The sequence below is a fragment of the Onychomys torridus genome, chromosome 9, assembly GCF_903995425.1.
Source record: "Onychomys torridus chromosome 9, mOncTor1.1, whole genome shotgun sequence".
In the NCBI taxonomy this organism is placed as follows: Eukaryota; Metazoa; Chordata; class Mammalia; order Rodentia; family Cricetidae; genus Onychomys; species Onychomys torridus.
Genome location: NC_050451.1, coordinates 42,082,376 through 42,101,770, shown reverse-complemented (window position 1 = coordinate 42,101,770; position 19,395 = coordinate 42,082,376). Strand labels below are relative to the sequence as shown.

At 41.6% G+C, this 19,395-nt stretch overlaps 3 gene segments (V, D, J or C); all 3 read right to left on the bottom strand.

The window, feature by feature from the left end:
* LOC118591330 overlaps positions 1-10,991 on the bottom strand; it is a 698,773-nt gene extending 687,782 nt beyond the window's left edge. Inside the window, 3 exon segments of the C gene segment in view lie at positions 4,932-4,934; positions 10,485-10,772; positions 10,940-10,991. Of these exon segments, the coding sequence occupies positions 4,932-4,934; positions 10,485-10,772; positions 10,940-10,991 (343 nt within the window).
* Positions 10,992-17,048: 6,057 nt separating this feature from the next.
* LOC118590727 lies at positions 17,049-17,793 on the bottom strand. The segment is given in 2 exon segments: positions 17,049-17,569; positions 17,742-17,793. Coding segments are annotated over 2 exon segments (573 nt in total).
* Positions 17,794-18,796: 1,003 nt separating this feature from the next.
* On the bottom strand, positions 18,797-19,395 carry LOC118590726. The segment is given in 2 exon segments: positions 18,797-19,122; positions 19,344-19,395. Coding segments are annotated over 2 exon segments (378 nt in total).

The following is a 19,395-nucleotide window of genomic DNA, read 5'->3' as shown; positions in this document are numbered from 1 at the left end:
GAGGAAGGGAATGAGAAGGAGAAGGAGGTAGAATCTATCCCAATAGGTTATACTTCATTATCCTAGAGGATTTTGCTGCTTTTTTTTTCTTTACATTTTGGTGTCTTATCTTTTTCCTTTACTCATTTCAGACAGACATCTGTCCAACATATATACTACATCCATCATCTGTGGTGAATACATTCCATGATGCTCATCAGCATCAAATCACAAATAGTGCTGAGCCACACACACACACACACACACACACACACACACACACACACACTATAATTTCTTCTACACATACATATGTACCTTTGAAAACTTTTAACCTTTGCACTTGAGAGAAGCACATGCCTCTATTTTTCGTCATATCTAAATTGCAGCACCACACTGTAGTGGATAGCGCTATGATACCTGAAGAGTCATTCTGATGACATGGACGGCTACTCATTGAAAACAGACTGGTAGCATGGACAGCAGGGACATGCTGGACAAATATGCTTCACATCACTACGGAGGGATTCTGATTCCATCAGGAACAATGGGTGACTTAAAACAAATGGACTGCTTATTTCTGAAGTTTTCGTTTCATATTATAACCCATGACTGAACACAAGAACTTGAAATCTGAAAGTTAAACTAGGATGAGGAAGAAGGATGTTTGCTGAGTGCCTAACTGGCTGCTGTATGGGAGGGCTCAGATGTCCTCCTCAACAGGCACAGTTACAGTCTTCTACCTAGTCTTAGCACTTAAAAACAGAAAACACAAGTCTATGAAAGACACCTCTGTGTCTAGACTAGATGATGAAGAAAGGGTGTGGACACTGATTCCTGGTCCAGCCAGAGAAAATCCTGATGGAGAAGATTGAGCTGCATTTAAGCCATGAGTAGATTTCCCAGTGGAAATATATATATGTCATAGTAGTGTGGCACGAGATTGGATGAAGTATGAGTGACAGCCTTAGAAATGTACACTAGAGAAGGCAATATGGCCCTGGCCTTGAAGCATAGCATGTTTCTTCATAATGTTCACTTGCAAATTCCTATTTGTCAACACTATGGGTGCAGGATAAACAGGGATAATATAGGTAAATGGTTAGACAGATAGACGTTTTCTTTTCTAGTTAAACTTAAGCATGTAGGAGATAATGGTTTAGTTACTTTAAACAATAATCTCTAGCTTATTGAGGAGTGTGTGGAAGAACCACAACCTTCACCTGCTCTGAAGCAGCACTGCCCCTCTGTGAACAAACATGTTCTTCACTCAAGAGCATCCTGAGCTTAGAAGCTCAGGCCTTGAAGAAAGAAAGGCATTGAATCTTTTTCAGGAGCCAGTATTTTTGAAATGGAGTTTCTTGTCTTTGTTTTAGTCCGTTACAGCAGAGTTGTCTTTACTCTGCTTCCAGCCTTTTCTTTACTACATCATCAAAATTCTTCTTCTTTCTATCTTGTCTAAAAATATTCTGTTTTAAAAAATAGTAGAAGCCCTTAATGAGAAATGAGGAAATGCCAATGTTTATTACTCACAATCAAGCTTATAAATTAAGCAGATGGCTGTATTTGACATGGGTCCTATCTTCTTGACCCCTCATAGAGAACACTTGTACATATGGCAATTATTAAGCCATAAACATTTTTTCACTAAATATTTTATTATTACCTTTACTTTTTAATATTTAATATTATGTATATTTTAAAAATAATTATATCAATTCCTCCTTCCAAATCCTCTGATATATTCCTCTATGCTGTCTTTCAAATTTATGTCTATTCTTTCATTAATCATTGTTACAAATATATGTGTATACATTTTTTTTCCTACATACATAAATACAAACTCTTTGGCCTATATAATGCTATTTGTAAGTACATTTTCAGGGGTGAAAAATCAGTATTGGATAACCAATTGATGTGTTCTTCTCTGGGAAATACTGTGTGTCCCACTGCCACATTCCTTAGGTGCCAGTACAACCTTGTCTAGAATTGGGGCTTTATGCACTTTCCTCCACCCACTTTAGCATGTCTATTGGGTTGCCCCTGTTCAGCTCATGCGTAGGCAGTCATGTGGGTGACTCTTCATGGGTGTAGCTTCTGACATTCCTAGGAGACACAGTTTCATAGCAAATTCTCTCATCTTCAGGCTCTTAGCGTATTCTCTCCCCCCTTTTCAGTGTTTCCAGAGCCTTAGGTGCTGGAGTTAGATTATAGACATCCCCATTGGGAATAGAGTCCACCACCCTGCATTTTGATTGGTTGTGGCTTTCTGCAGTGGCCTCCATCTGCTAGTAAAGTTGTGGTTCTTGGAGGAGGATCTACATCCACCACTTTACTAAACCAACACTATCCCCAACTCAATTTTAGTGATTTGTCCTTATCACACACACACATTCCTTGCACAGGGTCTGCTCATCTGGCTCATTTGAGAATGAGTTATTCATTCTCTTATATTGAGTTGTAAGACTTTTTACATCTTCTCCTTAAAGTCAGTTGAACAAGATATATGTTTGAGCACTTTCTCATAGCCATTGCTCTCTTTACTTTCTTAAAGATGTTCAGATCTCTGCCTGGAAAAGTTCAAAGCAATGATGAGTAAAGATAAATATATGAAAAGGTAACTCAAAATAATGTTTTAGAAGATTCAATACCTTCAACTTCCCTTGAAGTCTTCTATAAATTCAATAAAATAGCACTAAAACTCCAAGCACCAATTTTTCAATTGATTAATTAAATGGAGACCAGCCCACAGTAGGTGGCATCATTCTGTGGGAAAGTTTCCTGGGTCACATAAGAAAGCTTCTTAAGTGTGCATCTGTGAGTGACCCAGCTACAGAGTTCCTCAATGTTTTCTGTTGTAATCTCCTGTTTGAGTTCCTGCCTAGGTCAACACCAATGATGGACTATAACCTGGAAGTGAAAGCTAAATAAATCCTTCCACCTTCCAAGTAGCTTTTTCTCAGAGAGTTTCATCACAGCTACAGAAAGGAAACAGAGCATCCAGCTGTCTGCACATTCTGTGTCTTCCATGATTTGATGTTCTTGCTGTTGCTACAGTTTGTTTTCTCCTCAATGACCCTGACCCTGTCCACAGCAGGGTCACCTGCAAGTCTGCCTTTGCCTTTCATGCCCTTTCTTGTCATCCTTTGTGAGTTCAGCACACTGCGACTTAAATGATCACATTGATTCAGTCCTCCCATCAGCTTCACAGTTACTTCTAAGCTGGGCATTTATAATTCAAAAGGGAATATATATATATATTCAGAATTTAAAGACCCAAAGCCTTAATCTGCATGACCAAAAGCTTTTCTGAGGTTAAAACTCAAAACTCTACCTATACAGAAAAGGGATATTAAATCAAGCAGATGTTCTGTGGTGGAATTCTGATGTCTTTGCCTGGGAAAGCCCACACGCACTCAGCTGCAGGTTTGTGTACTGGCTGCAGGTGTGTGGGGAGCACTGTGTACTCATAGCACAGAAATAAGTGCCTGAGTCTGTGCTCTGAGAGGAGGAAATGTACAGAGAACTTCGATATTCTTTAGCTACTGTTGTGGACGTCAGTCTTCCACTCTGCTTTGTTCCAGAAGGATTGGAAAACAGGCTCTTCAGGTGTCCCCCAGGACTCTGGTGAAACCACTGCACTTGGGTTGCAGAGGTGGAAAAGTTGCACTGTATCTCTGCATGCTCTCCCTCCTGCAGGACCAAGGACACAGGACTCTGCTGCACTTGTTGACCTTTCACCCCTGGTTAGAAACACAGAAAGAGACACAGATGTGGGTCACTGAGCATCCACAGAACCCTGAACACACAGAACCCATGTCCTCTGAGAAGGTGAGAGCTCTGCAGGACTCCTGACCTGCTTCCCCTCCCTCCATGTGCTGACAGAATCCTCTGTCCCTGAATGTGGACAGCCAGACTCACAGCAAACCTGGGTGCACAGCAGCCCCAGCAGAGAGCACAGCAGCCTCTTCATGGTTCTTGTCTGGCTGCTGGAGACAGAAGCAAGGAACCAAGCCCTGGGCTGTGGTGTCAGGATGACTGTTGACTGTCCCTCCTCCTGCAACCAGTCAGCTCCACCCAGGAACCCTGCCAGGGCAGACACTGCAGAGTTCCCTCCCAGACTTCTGAGCCTGAAGCTCCTCCCAAACCAGACCTGCCTGAGAGGCTGGGTGGAGCACAGTGGGTGGGAAAAGGACATTTTGAGATGACAGTATAATCCAGACTCTGAGAGTGATTTTCATTTTTAAGTGGTTTATTTTTTATATTACTTTTACTGTCTCTTTAAAAAGACTTTCTTAAAACTTTTCTTTATACAACGGTTTATCCTCCTTTTCCTGTCTCTTCCAAGCCTACATACATTTTTACACACACTGTAAACTATTTAGAGGTTTATTCCATCTGAAGTTGCCTTTTTGTGAATCTATAATCCTTCTCTGGCCAGGAGAGATTTTAAACTGAGTGTTTAAGACTGAAGTAGAAGTCTTGGCTCCTGACTCCACCCATTTCAGCTTTTCAACATGGTGGAAGTAATTCACCTCCAACTCTGGGAACCATGCTCTCTGCTGACTCTGGGAAGCAGTAGGTCCATGCTTCCAACCATCAGTGTGTAGCCTAGAAACCTCTTTTTTTTCTGTACTAGCAAAAGCTCTATCCACCATGCTGTGTGTGGTGCAGCTTGGAGATGCCTCTGTATGCTTTGGTGGGAATCCACCATGCTGCTTAGCTTATTGTGGCTGGCAGCCAGCTCCATCTCCTAGGCACCTGTTGGGAGATGAGTCTCTACACTGCTGCTAGCATGAGACTGTGAGACTAGGAAGCCTAGTGTGGCTCATTTTCTGTATGTTCAGAATCTTCAAGCTTTCTTAGGTCTTTGTGGATCAATGCCCAGTGGTGAGCACCAAATGTAGTTAGACATTTTCTCTGGTCCCTCCAAGCCCCCACAGTCCTGTGACCCGCTTATAAAATAATCATCCAGAAGCTTATATTAATTATAATTGCTAGGGCATTAGCTCGGGATGATTACTGACTAGCTCTTACACTTAAATAAACTGATAATCCTTATCTATGTTTAGCCACATGGCTTGGTACCTTTTCTCAGTTCTGCCTTGACATCTTGCTTTATCTGTGTCTGGGTGGTGACTCCTGACTTAGACCTTCCTCTTCCCAGCATTCTTCTCTTCTGCTTGCTCACCTATACTTCCTGCCTGGCAACTGGCCAATCAGCATTTTATTTTTCAACCAATCAGAACAACACATATTTACAGCATACAGAACAATATCCCACAACAGTGGTCATGGTAGGTTCTCCTCTAGTTCCCGTGACCTCTTTAGACATAGGTAGGTAATTAGGTTTGCAGTATTGGGCCTAATATCATTCCTACTGAGCAGGCCTTAAGTCCAATAAGATACTTATGTTAGTTTTTACCAAAATAAAAGAGCTACATTGCATCTCTATGGATATCTTGCCATTGAGATTATTGTTTTGGTTCATAACCTTTATATAGCTTGGTAGGGTTATTTATAGCTTTTCTCCCTTGGAATCTTGCACATACTATGATAACTCATTCTTTGGGAAGAGTCTTCAGGTCACTTCTAGGTAAATTCCTCCAAGTCCTATGTCTGAAGTATGTGGTGTTCTTAGCTAAAGGGTCCTACCTACAAGTTTTATGAAACAATCAAACCAATGCACCAAGCCTATTTCATTGGAGGAGACTCTTGAAGCCCCTGACCAACAATTTGAAGGAAGTGTCCCATGCCTGGCACTGGGGTCTCTTTTTATTAGATTTAACATTCATTCTAGGTTTAACAAGCACTCATCTCAGAGATCCTATTCTATGCTGTGCCATTTGAAGTAGATTTTTGAAGTTCAGAAATGCAAGTTAATATTCCATTTTGCTACCTAACCAGTAAGATAGAATGTACGTTTGTGAACAGAACAGTTACTCTCATATGATCATTACATGTTCTATGCCTTTATTTTTATTCTTCTCTCATATATTACATTCTAATGGCAGTTTCCCCTCCCCCTCCTTCTCCCAGACTCTCTCGCTCCACCTCCCATCTCCCCCAGATCTAAAATCCTTATTTTCCCTCAGAAAAGAGTAGGCCTCACAGGGACATCAACCAAACACTGTTGTTGGATATTTGATGACAGTGTATGAAGATATGTTGCTATTTTACCTCATCTGCCTCAGGTGTATTCTCATAGGTTTAAAAAAGACTTGAATAGCCAATAGCCAGGCATGAAAGGATAGGCAGGATTTCCAAGCAGTAAAGAACTCTGGGAAGAAACTGAGTCAGGGGATTCACAAGTGAGATATGACAGAAGTCAGATATACAGAATGGAGGAGAGGTATTGTGCCATGTGGCAAAATGTAGATTAATATAAGTGGGTTAAGTTATAAGAGCTAATTGGAAACAAGTGTTAGCTAAGGCCAATATTTCATACTTAATAAGAGTCTACTTGTCATTATTTGGGAGCTGACATTCCAGAGAAAGGCCTGCTATGAAATATGGCCTAGTAAATTACAATAATTCCAGGCACATGCCATCACTCATCGAGGCTGGACAAGGCAACCCAGTAAGAGGTAAAGGGTCCCACAAGCAGGCAAAAGACACAGAGTCAATCTCTGCTCCCACTGTTAGGAATCTCACAAGAAGACCAAGACACTCAGCCATAACATATGCAGAGGACCTAGGACAGTCCCCTAAGGGCATGCTAATCTCAGCAAGCCAACATGAGTCCCAGTCAGTTGATTCTGTAGGCCAAGTACTCCTAGTGTCCCTGAACACTCTTGTTCCTCCCATATGTCTTCTCCCTCCTCTGCAGGACTCCCTTATCTCTTCCTAGTGTTGACTATTGGTGAAATTATTAAGGTAACTACACGTAGTTAAAAGGGAGGTTCATTTTGTGGGGGTAACTCACAAGTGAAGGGATAGGTAACAGGTTCTGGGAAAGGTGTAGTGCAGTCCGGCGGTGTTCTCTGGAGAACTCTGCTTGGTCTACCTCTAGCGTCCAGGATCCAGGAACCAAGAGAGCTGGCCCACCCAGATCTCGGGTCTTCAGGGTCCTCTCTCTCACCCCCGCCTTGCAGGCATGATAGTTACCAAAGCCTAAATGGGGGTTGGAACTTCCAGATCAAAGCTGGAACAGCTACCCACTACAGTTGACTATAGGACTCTGCATCTGCTCCCAACAGCAGCTACATGAAGTCCCTCTGGTCTCTTTGATGATGATTCTGCTAGGCTCCATCCAGTACCAGATGTGTATTTTTTTACTGTTCTTTGTCTACAAAAATATGAATCTTTCTTAAGAGACTCTGTGGCCTTTGATTTCAGATCTTTCTTTCTTTCCAGAGATATAAATATGAGTACTAGAGCATTTCATTTTAAATTGGTGCTTTTTTTCCAGAGCTGAGATGGATCAAAACCTTGCCAACTTTCCCACATGTCAGAAGAATTATCAGAGAACCTAACTCTAATTCCAGGTGAGTGACTACACCATGTACTCAGTATTTAAGCAAAGTGCAATGGCAGATGAGAGTGGACACTAAGGGAGAAGGATTTATACATAGTGTGTAGGAAGAGAAGCAGCTGCCTCTCAGGGCAGCAGCAGCAGAGCTCCAAGAGCTGTATTTCCTGAACAGCCTCATTAAGTGAAGGCTGTTGAAGAGTGTGGTGATTTGAATGAGAATGGCCCCCATAGGCTCATATATCCTGAATGTTTATTTCCCAGTTGGTAGACTGTTTAGAAAGAATAAGGTGGTGTGACCAGGTCACAGGAGGTGTGTCACTGGTGGTGGGCTCTGTAATCCTAAAGCCCAAGTCAGATCCTGTCTCTCCCTCTTCCTACATTTTGCTTGTGATCAGATAGAAGCTCTCATTTACTCCTCCAGGGACATGACTGACTGCCTGCTTCTGTGCTCCCTACCATGATGGTCAAGGACTCACTCTCTGAAACTATAAAGAAGCCCCCAATTAAATGTTTTTTTTTTTCTACAAGTTGTCTTGGTCATGGTGTGTCTTCATAGCAATAAACAAGTAACTTAGACCAGAATTTAGGGTAAACCTAGGTAACATGAACCAAGGAGAAAATGTATCTAAACTATTTGTGGAGTGAGACTGAAGCAGATTTTTTAATTTAAATTTTTTAATTTTACATATCATCCCCAGTTCCCCCTCCCTCCTCTTTTCCACCCCCACGTCCCACTCATCCAACCACCCATCCTCAGGGGGAGTAAGGCCTTCCTTGAATAGTCAACAAAGTCTGGCATACTAAGTTGAGGCAGGGACTGGCCCCTCCCCCTGCATCAAGGCTGATCAAGGTATCCCACCATAGGGAATGGGCTCCAAAAATCCAGTTCCCATGGTGAAATACTTAGCCCTCTGGACTTTGAAACAGATTTTTTTTTATTCGTTTTTCGAGACAGGCTTTCCCTGTGTAGCTTTGCACCTTCCCTGGATCTTGCTCGGTAGAACAGCCTGGCCTCGAACTCACAGAGTTCCGCCTGCCTCTGCCTCCTGAGTGCTGGGATTAAAGGTGTGCACCACCACTGCCCAGCTTGAAGCAAAATTTTAAAGACCAGAGTCTCTGTTCCTTTTTTAGGGCCATAGATTTGTAGAGTAATAACAAGATTGTTGGAGAATATAAATCACTAAATTTTCTAAGACAACGGGGTAGAGATAAATCCCATGTCAGGATTTTCCTTGAGATGTTTTCTGTGAGAGATCCTCCACTTGGGGAGAAAACAGTACTTTGGGGGATCAAAAGCCTAGGTTGTCTCTAGCAATGACTTCCATCCTATCCTATCAGAATATCCACAGATTCCTGGGTTTCTAGGAATCTGACCTGAGATTCCTGTGTTTCAGGAGGCTGGGTAATCCCCACTTAGAGAAGACACACAGCCCTCCCTCACAGGCCACGCCCCTCAGCCTCCTGCACCTGGGTTTGTGTGCAGCTTCCCCTGCAGTCACCCTCACTGTGTCCCTAGAGCACAGTAGTACAGGGCAGAGTCTGCCAGCTGCACTGAGGACTTCTGCAGGTGGAAGGAGCTGCTGCTCCTGTGGAGAGTGGCCTGGAACCCTTGGTGCTCTGTCCTCTGGTTGTCTGTGGCGCTCCTCAGGAGTAGCCGAGGGGCTTTGTTGGGATATTGCACGTACCAGAAAAGGAAAGTATTTGAGTAAGTAGTCTGATAGGTGCAGTTCATGATCACAGGCAACCCCTCTGTGACAGTGACCAGGCCTTCTGTTTGGGTCACTGAGTCGCCATTGCTCCTCCCTGAAAATGAATAAACAAATAAATAGATAAGGAGAAATTTTCTATGTAAGGAAGAACATAAAGACTTCCAGAGTTGTAAGAAAATGATATCCACACTTTGGGTAAATGTCACTTACTGAGCATGAAGAGGAGCAGCAGAACTGAGCAGGTGTCAGGAAGCATGTTCATAGGAGAAAATGACATTTGGTTCTTGAGGGCACCAAGCTCACAGGGCAAGTCGCCTGCAGGACCTTACTGAAACTCCTCACTCATAAACAAGGACCTCCTTCTGCCCAGTGACAATCTGGTTTCTGGATTCAGACATGAACCACAGCTGAAGAGGCAGCGCCCTCTGCTGATTTCCCTTCAAACTGCACCACAGATGTCTGCAAAACATATTGTGATTGAACTCAAAACCTTACCCAAAGGAGGCAGGTCTCAAATCCACAAGGGTACCTGATAACACCAGAATTAATGAACTATGTATATACGTTTGTATTTAGTGTGATAGCTGTCCATAAAATAACACACACACACACACACACACACACACACACACACACACACACATACCTCTGATAAAATTTATGCAATTTTTCTCATTTTATTATTTCTTAGGTAATGTTATGCAATTAATTTTGATTATATTCACTCACTCCCTTCAATGCTGACAGATCCATTCACTCTTCCCTACAAGCCCAGTTTTGTCCATACTTTTAAAAATAAACCTCAAGGTTTGCATTATAGGGGGTACTGCCCATATACACCTAGATGTGTGCCTTCCAGCGGAGTGTGGACTATGGACCAAGGGATTCACCTTTAAAGAAACTCTATCTCAGCAGGTACCAACCGCCCCTAGCTCCTAAGCTAAAGGTAGGAAGCCCACCTTCCCTCTGCCCTATTGCAATTGCATCTGGCCTGATCTTTTGCAAGTCTTACGTGTGCTGTCGACCTCTGTGAGTCCATGTGTGCAGCTGCCCTGCTGAGTCCAGAAAACACTGTCTCCTTCTAGTCATCCCCCAAAGATGGCTATATTTAAAAATAAAGGAGAAAATGTCCAAAATTGCTTCAGTGACTCAAAGTTAACCTACTTATTTTGTGTTATTAATATCTACACTGTAGTTGGCACTTGTCAACTAACAACTGACATATGCCCCACCAGAGGCCTGAGACACAGGATGTGGACAGGGCTCCAGGACCTGCGGCAGGTTTGAGGACAGGCTGCAGGTGCATGTGGAGCAGTGTGCACTTGCAGCACAGAAGTACATGGCAGAGTCTCCAGGCCGGGTGTCTGTGATGTGCAGGGAGAGGTGTTTGGCTTTCTTATCCTGAAAAAGGATCAGTCTTTGCTCCTGCTTTCTTTCCACAGTTGAACGAATGTCAATAATGAGCTGAGGATGCTCTCCAGGCCCTTGCTTATACCAAGGGAAGTAGGACAAGACACTGTCTGTGTAAGTGCAGTTGATGACAGCGCTGGCACCCTCCTGGACTCTCAGGGTGGAAGGATGCTGCTCCACCTGCTCACCTTGGATTACCCCTGGGCAGAATGAAGGGAAAAAAGGAGAAATGCTGTCAGGTCATAACTTTGCAGAATTATCCCTATATTTTTTATCTAAACAGAGAAAACCTGACTAAAATAGAGTTCCTCCTGGATGTCTCAGACACTCCCACTGAGTATCCTGTGGTCCTAAAATCTTAACTCACCATCCAGCTGCAGCCACAGAAACATGAATAAAGTAGGAGCATGTGTCTTCATTGTTCTTCCAATTAAATTAAGAACCAGTGTAGATCGTGATGACTTCCAGTTCAGCTACAGCTACAGGATGTTGTTCTTTCTCAGTAACAATTTTACCTCTTGAGTCATCCACTTAGCCACTGAGAAAAAGGCTGGGCTTCTGTCCTAAGCCTGCACAATCAGCACAAGGAAGAGAATCCTCTGCATACTCCCCAGCAGCTGAGGTCTACTACCACCTTGTGGTTGTACCCTTAACCAGTGAGACTTCTGCTTAAGTGTTCTCTGACCTGTGCGGGACTCAGAGACATAAAACAGCCAAAAGTTGTATCAAGTGTATTCTAGTGCTGGGAGATCAAGTTTGGTATTTGTTCACACTAGTGAGCCTGTTTCTGAGATTTAAATCTAACACAGCATATTCATAATGCTTCATATAAAATGTATATATGTACAATATTTTCCTATATAAATTCATATGTAATATATTCGTGTGTGTGTATGTGTAACAACATTTCTTCTGTATAGAACTGTAATTATTAATCCACTCTCATATCCCAGAATGCTCAGATCATTATCAAGCAACTCTTCCCTTTCTTGAAGACACACACTTAGGTCAATAATTGTCCTCCAGAGTTATGGCATTCGGGAAAAGTCTTTTTCAGGTCTCTCCTGGGCTTTCAGTTGTGATGTTCTTTCTATTTCAGTGAGTTCTTGTTGACAATGCAGATATGACATTTTTATGCATGCATCTTTCCTTCCAGAGAAGTTGACCTTCAATCAACAATACACACAGCTACTCTTAGGTACCTTCCCAGAAGTGATTTCATCTTGAGATTGGTACCATCCAGGTCAGTCGCTCCCACAACATCTACACTGAATTACTGATTGAAGAGCAGTGGTGGATTCCCTGGAGAATCTGCCAAACCTTGCAATAACCCATCTCTTCTCCTTCCTGTGGACCCTCCAATAACCCCCTGCTTCTAGCCCATTACCTTTCCTTCCTGTCAACTGTGAACAGCTACAAACACTGTCTAACTGGGAACCGAGTGTACACAGTCTTGGGAAGCAGATAGGCCATCTTCACTGTCCTTCCATTTCATTTCCCTGGCACCATCCCCAGCCCTGTAACAGACCACCCACCTGTCCCCTCACTCTTCCTCCATTCACTGAGGACTCAGCATACCCTTGAGGCATTTCCTTTCCTCCCACACCACCATTGCTTTATGTCACATGACAGTAGAGACACTCAACCTGAGAGCCTGGTGGCATAAAAAAAATAATAAAATATTTTTGATCACCTCTAATCCTGTAAATGAAAAAGTTGTATAATAACAATTTTAAAACACTGAAGAAGGAAATAGAAGACATTAGATAATGAAAAGACCCCCATGTTCATGAATTGTCAGGATTAATACAGTGAAAGTAGCCACCTTCCCAAAACAACTGACAGATTCAGTGCAATCTCTGTCGTTTCAAACACAATTCTTCTCAGTAATAGAAAATTAAAAACAAAAATTTCAGCATTATATGGAAACACAAACAACTTAGGATGTATTAAAAAGGAATAATGAAAGAACTGCTTAATGTATCACCACTCCAGATTTCAAGTTGTGCTGCAGAGTAGTAGTCATAAAAACAGAATGGTATTTGCATAAATAAAAAGACGTGCTGATCAGTGGATTTAGAATCAAAGACCCAGACATAAGTCCACACACCTATGAACACCTCGTTTGATCAAGAAGCCCAAAATACTACACACCAGCAAAAAACCAGCATCTTCAACACATGGTTGTGGTCATACCAAATGGCTACACGTAATAGATTATAAACAGGATCATTTTTACTGGTCTACACAAAACTCAAGTCCAAATGGATCAAGGACAAGAACATCCATTCAGATACTCTGAATCTAATAAATAGAAGTGTGGAATAAACTTTAACTCATTGGCACAGGAAAAGACTTTTTGAACAGGACACTAATAGCACAGTCACTGTACAGCTATACTTTCTCATTGGGAACACCAGCCCTCAAATAATGATAGAGTCTTAGTAATTATGAAAGCTTGGCTTCAGCTTAGGCTTGTTCCTAACTAGTTTTTTTTTTCTTTTGGTTTTTCAAGACAGGGTTTGTCTGCGTAGCTTTGAGCCTTTCCTGGAACTCACTTGGTAGCCCAGACTGGCCTCGAACTCACAGGGATCCGCCTGGCTCTGCCTCCCGAGTGCTGGGATTACAGGCGTGTGCCACCACCAACCAGCTCCTAACTAGTTCTTATAACTGAAATTAACACATATTTTTTAATCTATGTTTTTCTATGTGGCTCCTTACCTCATCTCCACACTGGCCCTCTCTTTCTTCTTCCAGTTCACTCTCTGCTCAGAAGTTATGCCCATTCTCGCCTGCCTAGCTATTGACTGTTCAGCTTTTTATCACACAAATCACAGAAATACACCTTCACCCAGTGTACAAATATTCCACAGCAAGTCATTAAAGCAATAATTGACAAGTGGAACTTCATGGAACAGAAATGCTTATGTATGGGCAAAGAACATCATCATTTGAACAAAGTGACAAGTTATGGAAATGAAATTATCATTACCAATTATACAATTGATATAGGGATGATATCTAAAATATATGAAAAACTAAAAAGACCAAATATCAAGAGAGGAAACAACTCAATTTAAGGAATAGGTACACATCTAAAGAGATTTCTCAAAAGATGAAACACAAATGACTAAGAAGCACTTAAAAGTTCAAAATCCTTATTTTTCAGGGAAATGTGAATTAAAAATACTATGAGATTTCTTCTTACACACATCAGAATGGCCAAAATCAATAAAAAGTGATATCATATGCTGGTGAGGATGTAGTTTAAGGGGAACACTCATCCATTGCAGTTGAGAGTGCAAACTTAAAGACTCACTGTGGACATAAGTATGGTGGTTCTTCAGGAAGACAGGAATAGATGTACTGCAAGATTCAGCTAGACCACTTATAGATGTATACTCATAGGACTTCTATATTCTGTTATAGAGACACTTGCTCATCGATATTCATTTTATAACATAATATCAAAAATTGGAGACAGCCTAGATGTCCATCAAGAGATGGATAGATAATGGAAAAGTGGGACATTTCTACAATGAAATATCACTTATCTATTAAGTCATGAAATTCACAGGTAAATTTATGGAGCTAGAAAAAAATCATCTTGAGTGAGGTAACCCCAACTACAAGCAACAAATATAGTGTGTATCCTCTGACATTTGTAGCTTTTAAGCCTTCAATAGGCTTGCCACAATCTGTATATCTGTAGAAGTTAGGGATAGAGTAGGAGAGAAGGAAGGATTTCCTGATTAGGGGAAAATAGAATAGATAGTAAAGAGATGGGGTTGGAGGGGTGGAATAGGAAAATTAAACAGAAAGGAGGAGGGAACAGAGAATAAGGGAGGGGGTGTGGGGAGAGAAAGCACAAACTAAGCACATTCTGAGAGGTCATATGGAAACCTACTACAGTAGAAGCTTCTTAATATAGATACATATATACTCCTAGTATATATTATATTCTGAATGTAATGCACATATATTATATAAATCAATGAAATCACCAAATAACGGAAACAAATCACCAACTCGACACTTCCTACCAACAAGTAAAAACTCCAGTGCCAAGAAAGGTGTCATCTTACGGAGTTGTTGGCCAAAGAGGACCCATGCAAATTTTCAAAACTGAGGCTATTACCAAGGCTATTGGTTGTTCTCTACAAATGGATGGTAAAGTACTATTGTTGTAGACAATATCTATCAATCTCATTGAACATGGAGATACTGAGCTGGTTCCTAAATAAAGCTTTTACTCCTATGAACTTGTGTCCATGGTTCAGGAATATACTCTGAATGCTGCTAGCGGAGAAAAGGTAAACACCAACTCACCTATAAACCCTTTGCTCTACAATATTGACCACCATACATGATACACTGGTATGATAATGGCACAAGTGATATTGGAGTGACCAACCACATTCTGAATGGACTTAAGGCCCACTCCATGAGGTAGCATTCATGCCTGATACTGCTGTGGTGGCCAGGAACCTAAGACTAGATAGGCTGTGGGCGTAAGAGAAAATCAATTATCATTGTCCTCCTAAATATACATAGCAATATAATGACTTCTAATGACTTTCTGCTATACACATAGGTCAATGTCTTGTTCAGCCATCACCAGGGAAGCTTCAATTTGCAGTAGATGGGAAGAAACACATAGATCCACAACTCCTCAACTGGAAAATATACAGAGAATGAGAGACCTTTGAACACCCAGTCCTAAATGGAATGTCTCCATTAAACTTCTTCCCTCAGGATTCTGGGAGTATTATAGAAGAAGAAACAGAAAGTGAATAAGGATCAGTGGGGATGGAAGGCACTAAGGAAACCATGCCCTCCAGTCACAATAAGATTGGCTCACATAAGAACTGATAGAGATGGTGGCAACATGCAAAGGGCCCTCACAGATCCTGCACAGATAGGGTTCCAGTCCTGAGAAGAAGAAGTGGACATCATTCCCCATATCTAACCAAGAAAACTGTCTTCAATTAAAACTGCTCACAAGAAGAAATTAAGTTTTTACCAATGCATTTCACTGGGTATACAAACCACACTTTAGGGTAAGCTTCATGCCCAGCAAATGAACTCAGTTGTATTTTTGTTCTTTTGTTTATTTTCTACATCTCTTAATGCTTTATGTGGGTCATTATTTAACATATTTGTCCTTGCTTATATATTATCATTTCCAATTTTTTGGATTTATATATTTTTGTGTGTGTGCATGTGTCTTTGCAGATATATAAGATTCTCATGGTAATTTGTTTTTTTCTGTTTGTTTTATTCTGGTTTCTTCATTTGTTTGTTTACTTCTCTGTTTTCTAAAAGGAGAAAAAGGAAGTGTGGAGTTAGATATGTGCAGAGGTAAGGACATGCCTATAAAGTTACAAGAAGCTTACAGAACAAATAGATTGGACCAGAAGAGAAAGCTTCCTTGACACATAATAATCAAAATGCTAAGCATATGAAACAAGAAAAGAATATTAAAAGCACAGAGGAAAAAGTAACATATAAAGGAAACCTAGTAGAATTACACCTGATCAATAATTCCTGCTGCAGAAGCTGTCACGTCTAATGTCACCACTTGCAGCCAAGCTCACATGGATCTTATTGACAACTAGGAATTGTTGATTATCTGGGAAGCTCAGATCATCTATATATGAAGCAGATGTGCTTGCAGTGGGGATGAAGCTGAATGAATCACAAGGGGTCAGTGAATTTGTGAAGCTCTAGAAAGTAAATGTTTCAGCCACGCCAGTCACTGTTGTGACCACTCAGCTGCTGTTTCAACGTGAAAACACAGTGGACAGACAAACTGAGAATGAGTGAGGATGGCTGCTTTCCAGTTCCTCACAGAGACAAGAGGCACACCAGAATTTTCAACTGTGGAATATAATCTGTCAACCCTTGGAAAACAGCAGTTGTAAGGATCATATTAAATTATTGTATAATGAATTAGTCCCCTATTGTGTGACCTTTAGAGGGTCCCACTTTTACATTTGAAAGCAATGTTTTAATGAGAAGTTGTGCATATATATTACAATACAGATATGTAAATATTTTGGTAGAATTAATTTCTGCAAATATTATTGTGATATAAATTACAAATATATTTCTCTAGTTTGTCATTTATCTTTTGGCTCATCATTTTTATGTGAAATATTTGTTTTATAATGCATAATTGAATGCATTCTATTTTTAAAATTACCAAGACATTGTAAAAATGACATCATGATTTAATAATAAGATTTGTTCATCTTGCCTTTCTACAACTTAATCTATCAGATCTTCAGATTTAACGCTTTTATCAACTTCATATTGAGCAGAGTAGCTGGAAGTGTTTGTCCCATGTGCTCTAAACAAAGGATGGAAACAGTTGCTCTAAACTTCCAATTTTGAGAAATGATCTAAATAATTCTGGAATGTGTAAGAGAAGTTTATATTTCATTACATTAACACAAGTAAAGTGTTCATTTTAGTCATGCAGGCTGAAGTTTCTGAACATTTAAGCTTCTCCAAGTCAGTGTCATGTCAATCTGAATTTGCCATGAATTTCTGCTGTGGTAATTTTGGGTTTCCTCACAACATCTCTGTAATTGGTGGAGATCTGATAGAGACACAGCTGTGCAAAGCCTCCTGCTGAGTCTCCCTGTGGCAGGGCTGTAGCTGCACACCCAGCTGCAGTTTGGGGCCAGACTGCAGGCTTGCTGGGAGCACTGTGCATCAGCAGCACAGAGGTAGGTGCCTGAGTCCTCCAGCTGGGCATCTCTGATGTACAGGATGCTGTAGCGCTCCTTGGAGTCGAATGTTGACGTTAACCTCCCATTCTCCTTTGTTCCTGGAGTCAAGTAAAAAAGATTGATGAGGCTGCCCTGAGGATTCTGTTGGAACCACTGCATATATGTCACAGTGATAGAAAAATTGCATCTCAGGGCAGAACTGGTTCCCTCATGGAGACTCAGGGCTGGAGGACTCTGCTCCACCTCAACTCCTCTCACCCCTGTTGGGAAACAAAAGCAAACTGGAATCAGTGAGGGGTTTTCACCCACACCTGTCTAATGTCCCAGGAGACACCAGGAGGATGACTGCACAGAGCTTTGGGTTGGCTCATCCCCCTCCACCACTGACGTTTCTGGAGAATCCCTAAAGCAGCTTAGGTGAGCACAACTCACAGCAAATCCACAGCCACAGAATCCCCAGCACAGCTCCCAGGTTCCTCTCCATGGCCCCTGTCCAAATACTGTGGTGCCTTCTCTCCAGCTCCAAGGGGTGGTGTCAGTTCTTGTGCCCAGACACACTTGTGCTTACTCACAAAAGTTTCTCTGCAAATTGCTGAATGTTCTCTTTCATCTATCTGAACAAGAAACTCCACCCACCTTCAACTCATGACTCTGCATATTAACTGCTCCACATCTGGAGAACAATATGGAGAGCCCAGAACACTACATTTCTAAGGTAATATTTCATATAAGGGGAGATTAGGGAAAAATGTGTGAGGGAGGGGAATTCATAAATGCAGAATACTGGTGTGAAATCTGATGGCTCAAGTGGGTTAGAAGAGCTTTGCAGAATCCTAGTAAGATTTGTTTGCCTTTTTTAAAATGAAGAATCTCATACAATACATTCTAATCATGGTCTTTCATTTCCAAACTCCTAGAATAACCCCAAATCCACAAGTGGTAGAAGAATGAAGATCGTCTCAGAAGTGTCTTATGAAGAGCTGTACACAGTGTGCTCAGATGTGTTTTTTTTATTCTCTCCTCAGCTCATTAGCACACATCCATTCTTAGGGGTGTTCTTTTCTTCTTAATAAGCTATTTCTGTTTCCATTGTTAAGCATGTGTTTCTGATGCGATCCTCTTGCCTGGGACACAAGAGTGTACTACTGACTGCCCTCTACATACATATCTGTGGCTGAGCACTCCTGAGCTTATTTCCTTGATGTTCTCACTTTCTCACTGTTTCTCTGACCTCTGTGGGGAACTGAAAGGCTAACATTTTCTCCATCTCCTCACCTCATGGCGGCTGCCAGGATATTCTACTTTCCTATACTGTTGTTTTTCTCTCAAAATCTATTAAAATTGTCCTCAAGCTTTCTTTTCAGACTGTTTTAAAATTGTCTTTCTAATGAGACTAATAAGCCAAAAAGGGAAATTCAGTTCCGTAGTACAGTGTTATAAAGACTGTTCTGTCACCTATGCCTCCTTGAAGCCTCCAGGAGCAGGTTTTAGTACTGGGTGCAAATATCTGTGGAGCATGGTGCACCCACCACACAGATGTAGGAGGCAGTGTCCTCGAGCTGAGAGGCTGTGATGTGCAGGGTGCTGTGCTGAGCATTTGTATCCACAGTTGCTAAGTATCTTCCATTTGACTTTTTGTTCTCTGTATAAGCCATGACTGCCAGAGACACAAGACCTCTGCCTGTGTCTTGTTGGTACCACCTTAAGTTGTTAGCGGGGCTCACAGTGTAATTGCAATGAAGGATGCAGTTCTCTCCCTCCAGGACAGTCAGGGACTGGGGACTCTGCTCCACTTGGGTCTTGCCAGCAATCCCTGTTCAGAAAAGAGTGTGAAAAATTCCAGGAATCGATCATCCACACTTTGTACTTTTACTTCCTTCATATCCTTCCTTACTCTCCACTTGAATCTCAGGTGATCTAGGAATAGGCCTATTTTGTTCCCTCCATATATCCCAAGGAATTACATCTTTTCCCCAAATCCTAAGAAAATGTTTTTTGACTTCCTATGCCCCCCTAAAGCCTCCTCTAACTTACACTGGAAATACAGCCATAAAACCACCCAGCAGGCACTCAGGTGCTTCTCCAT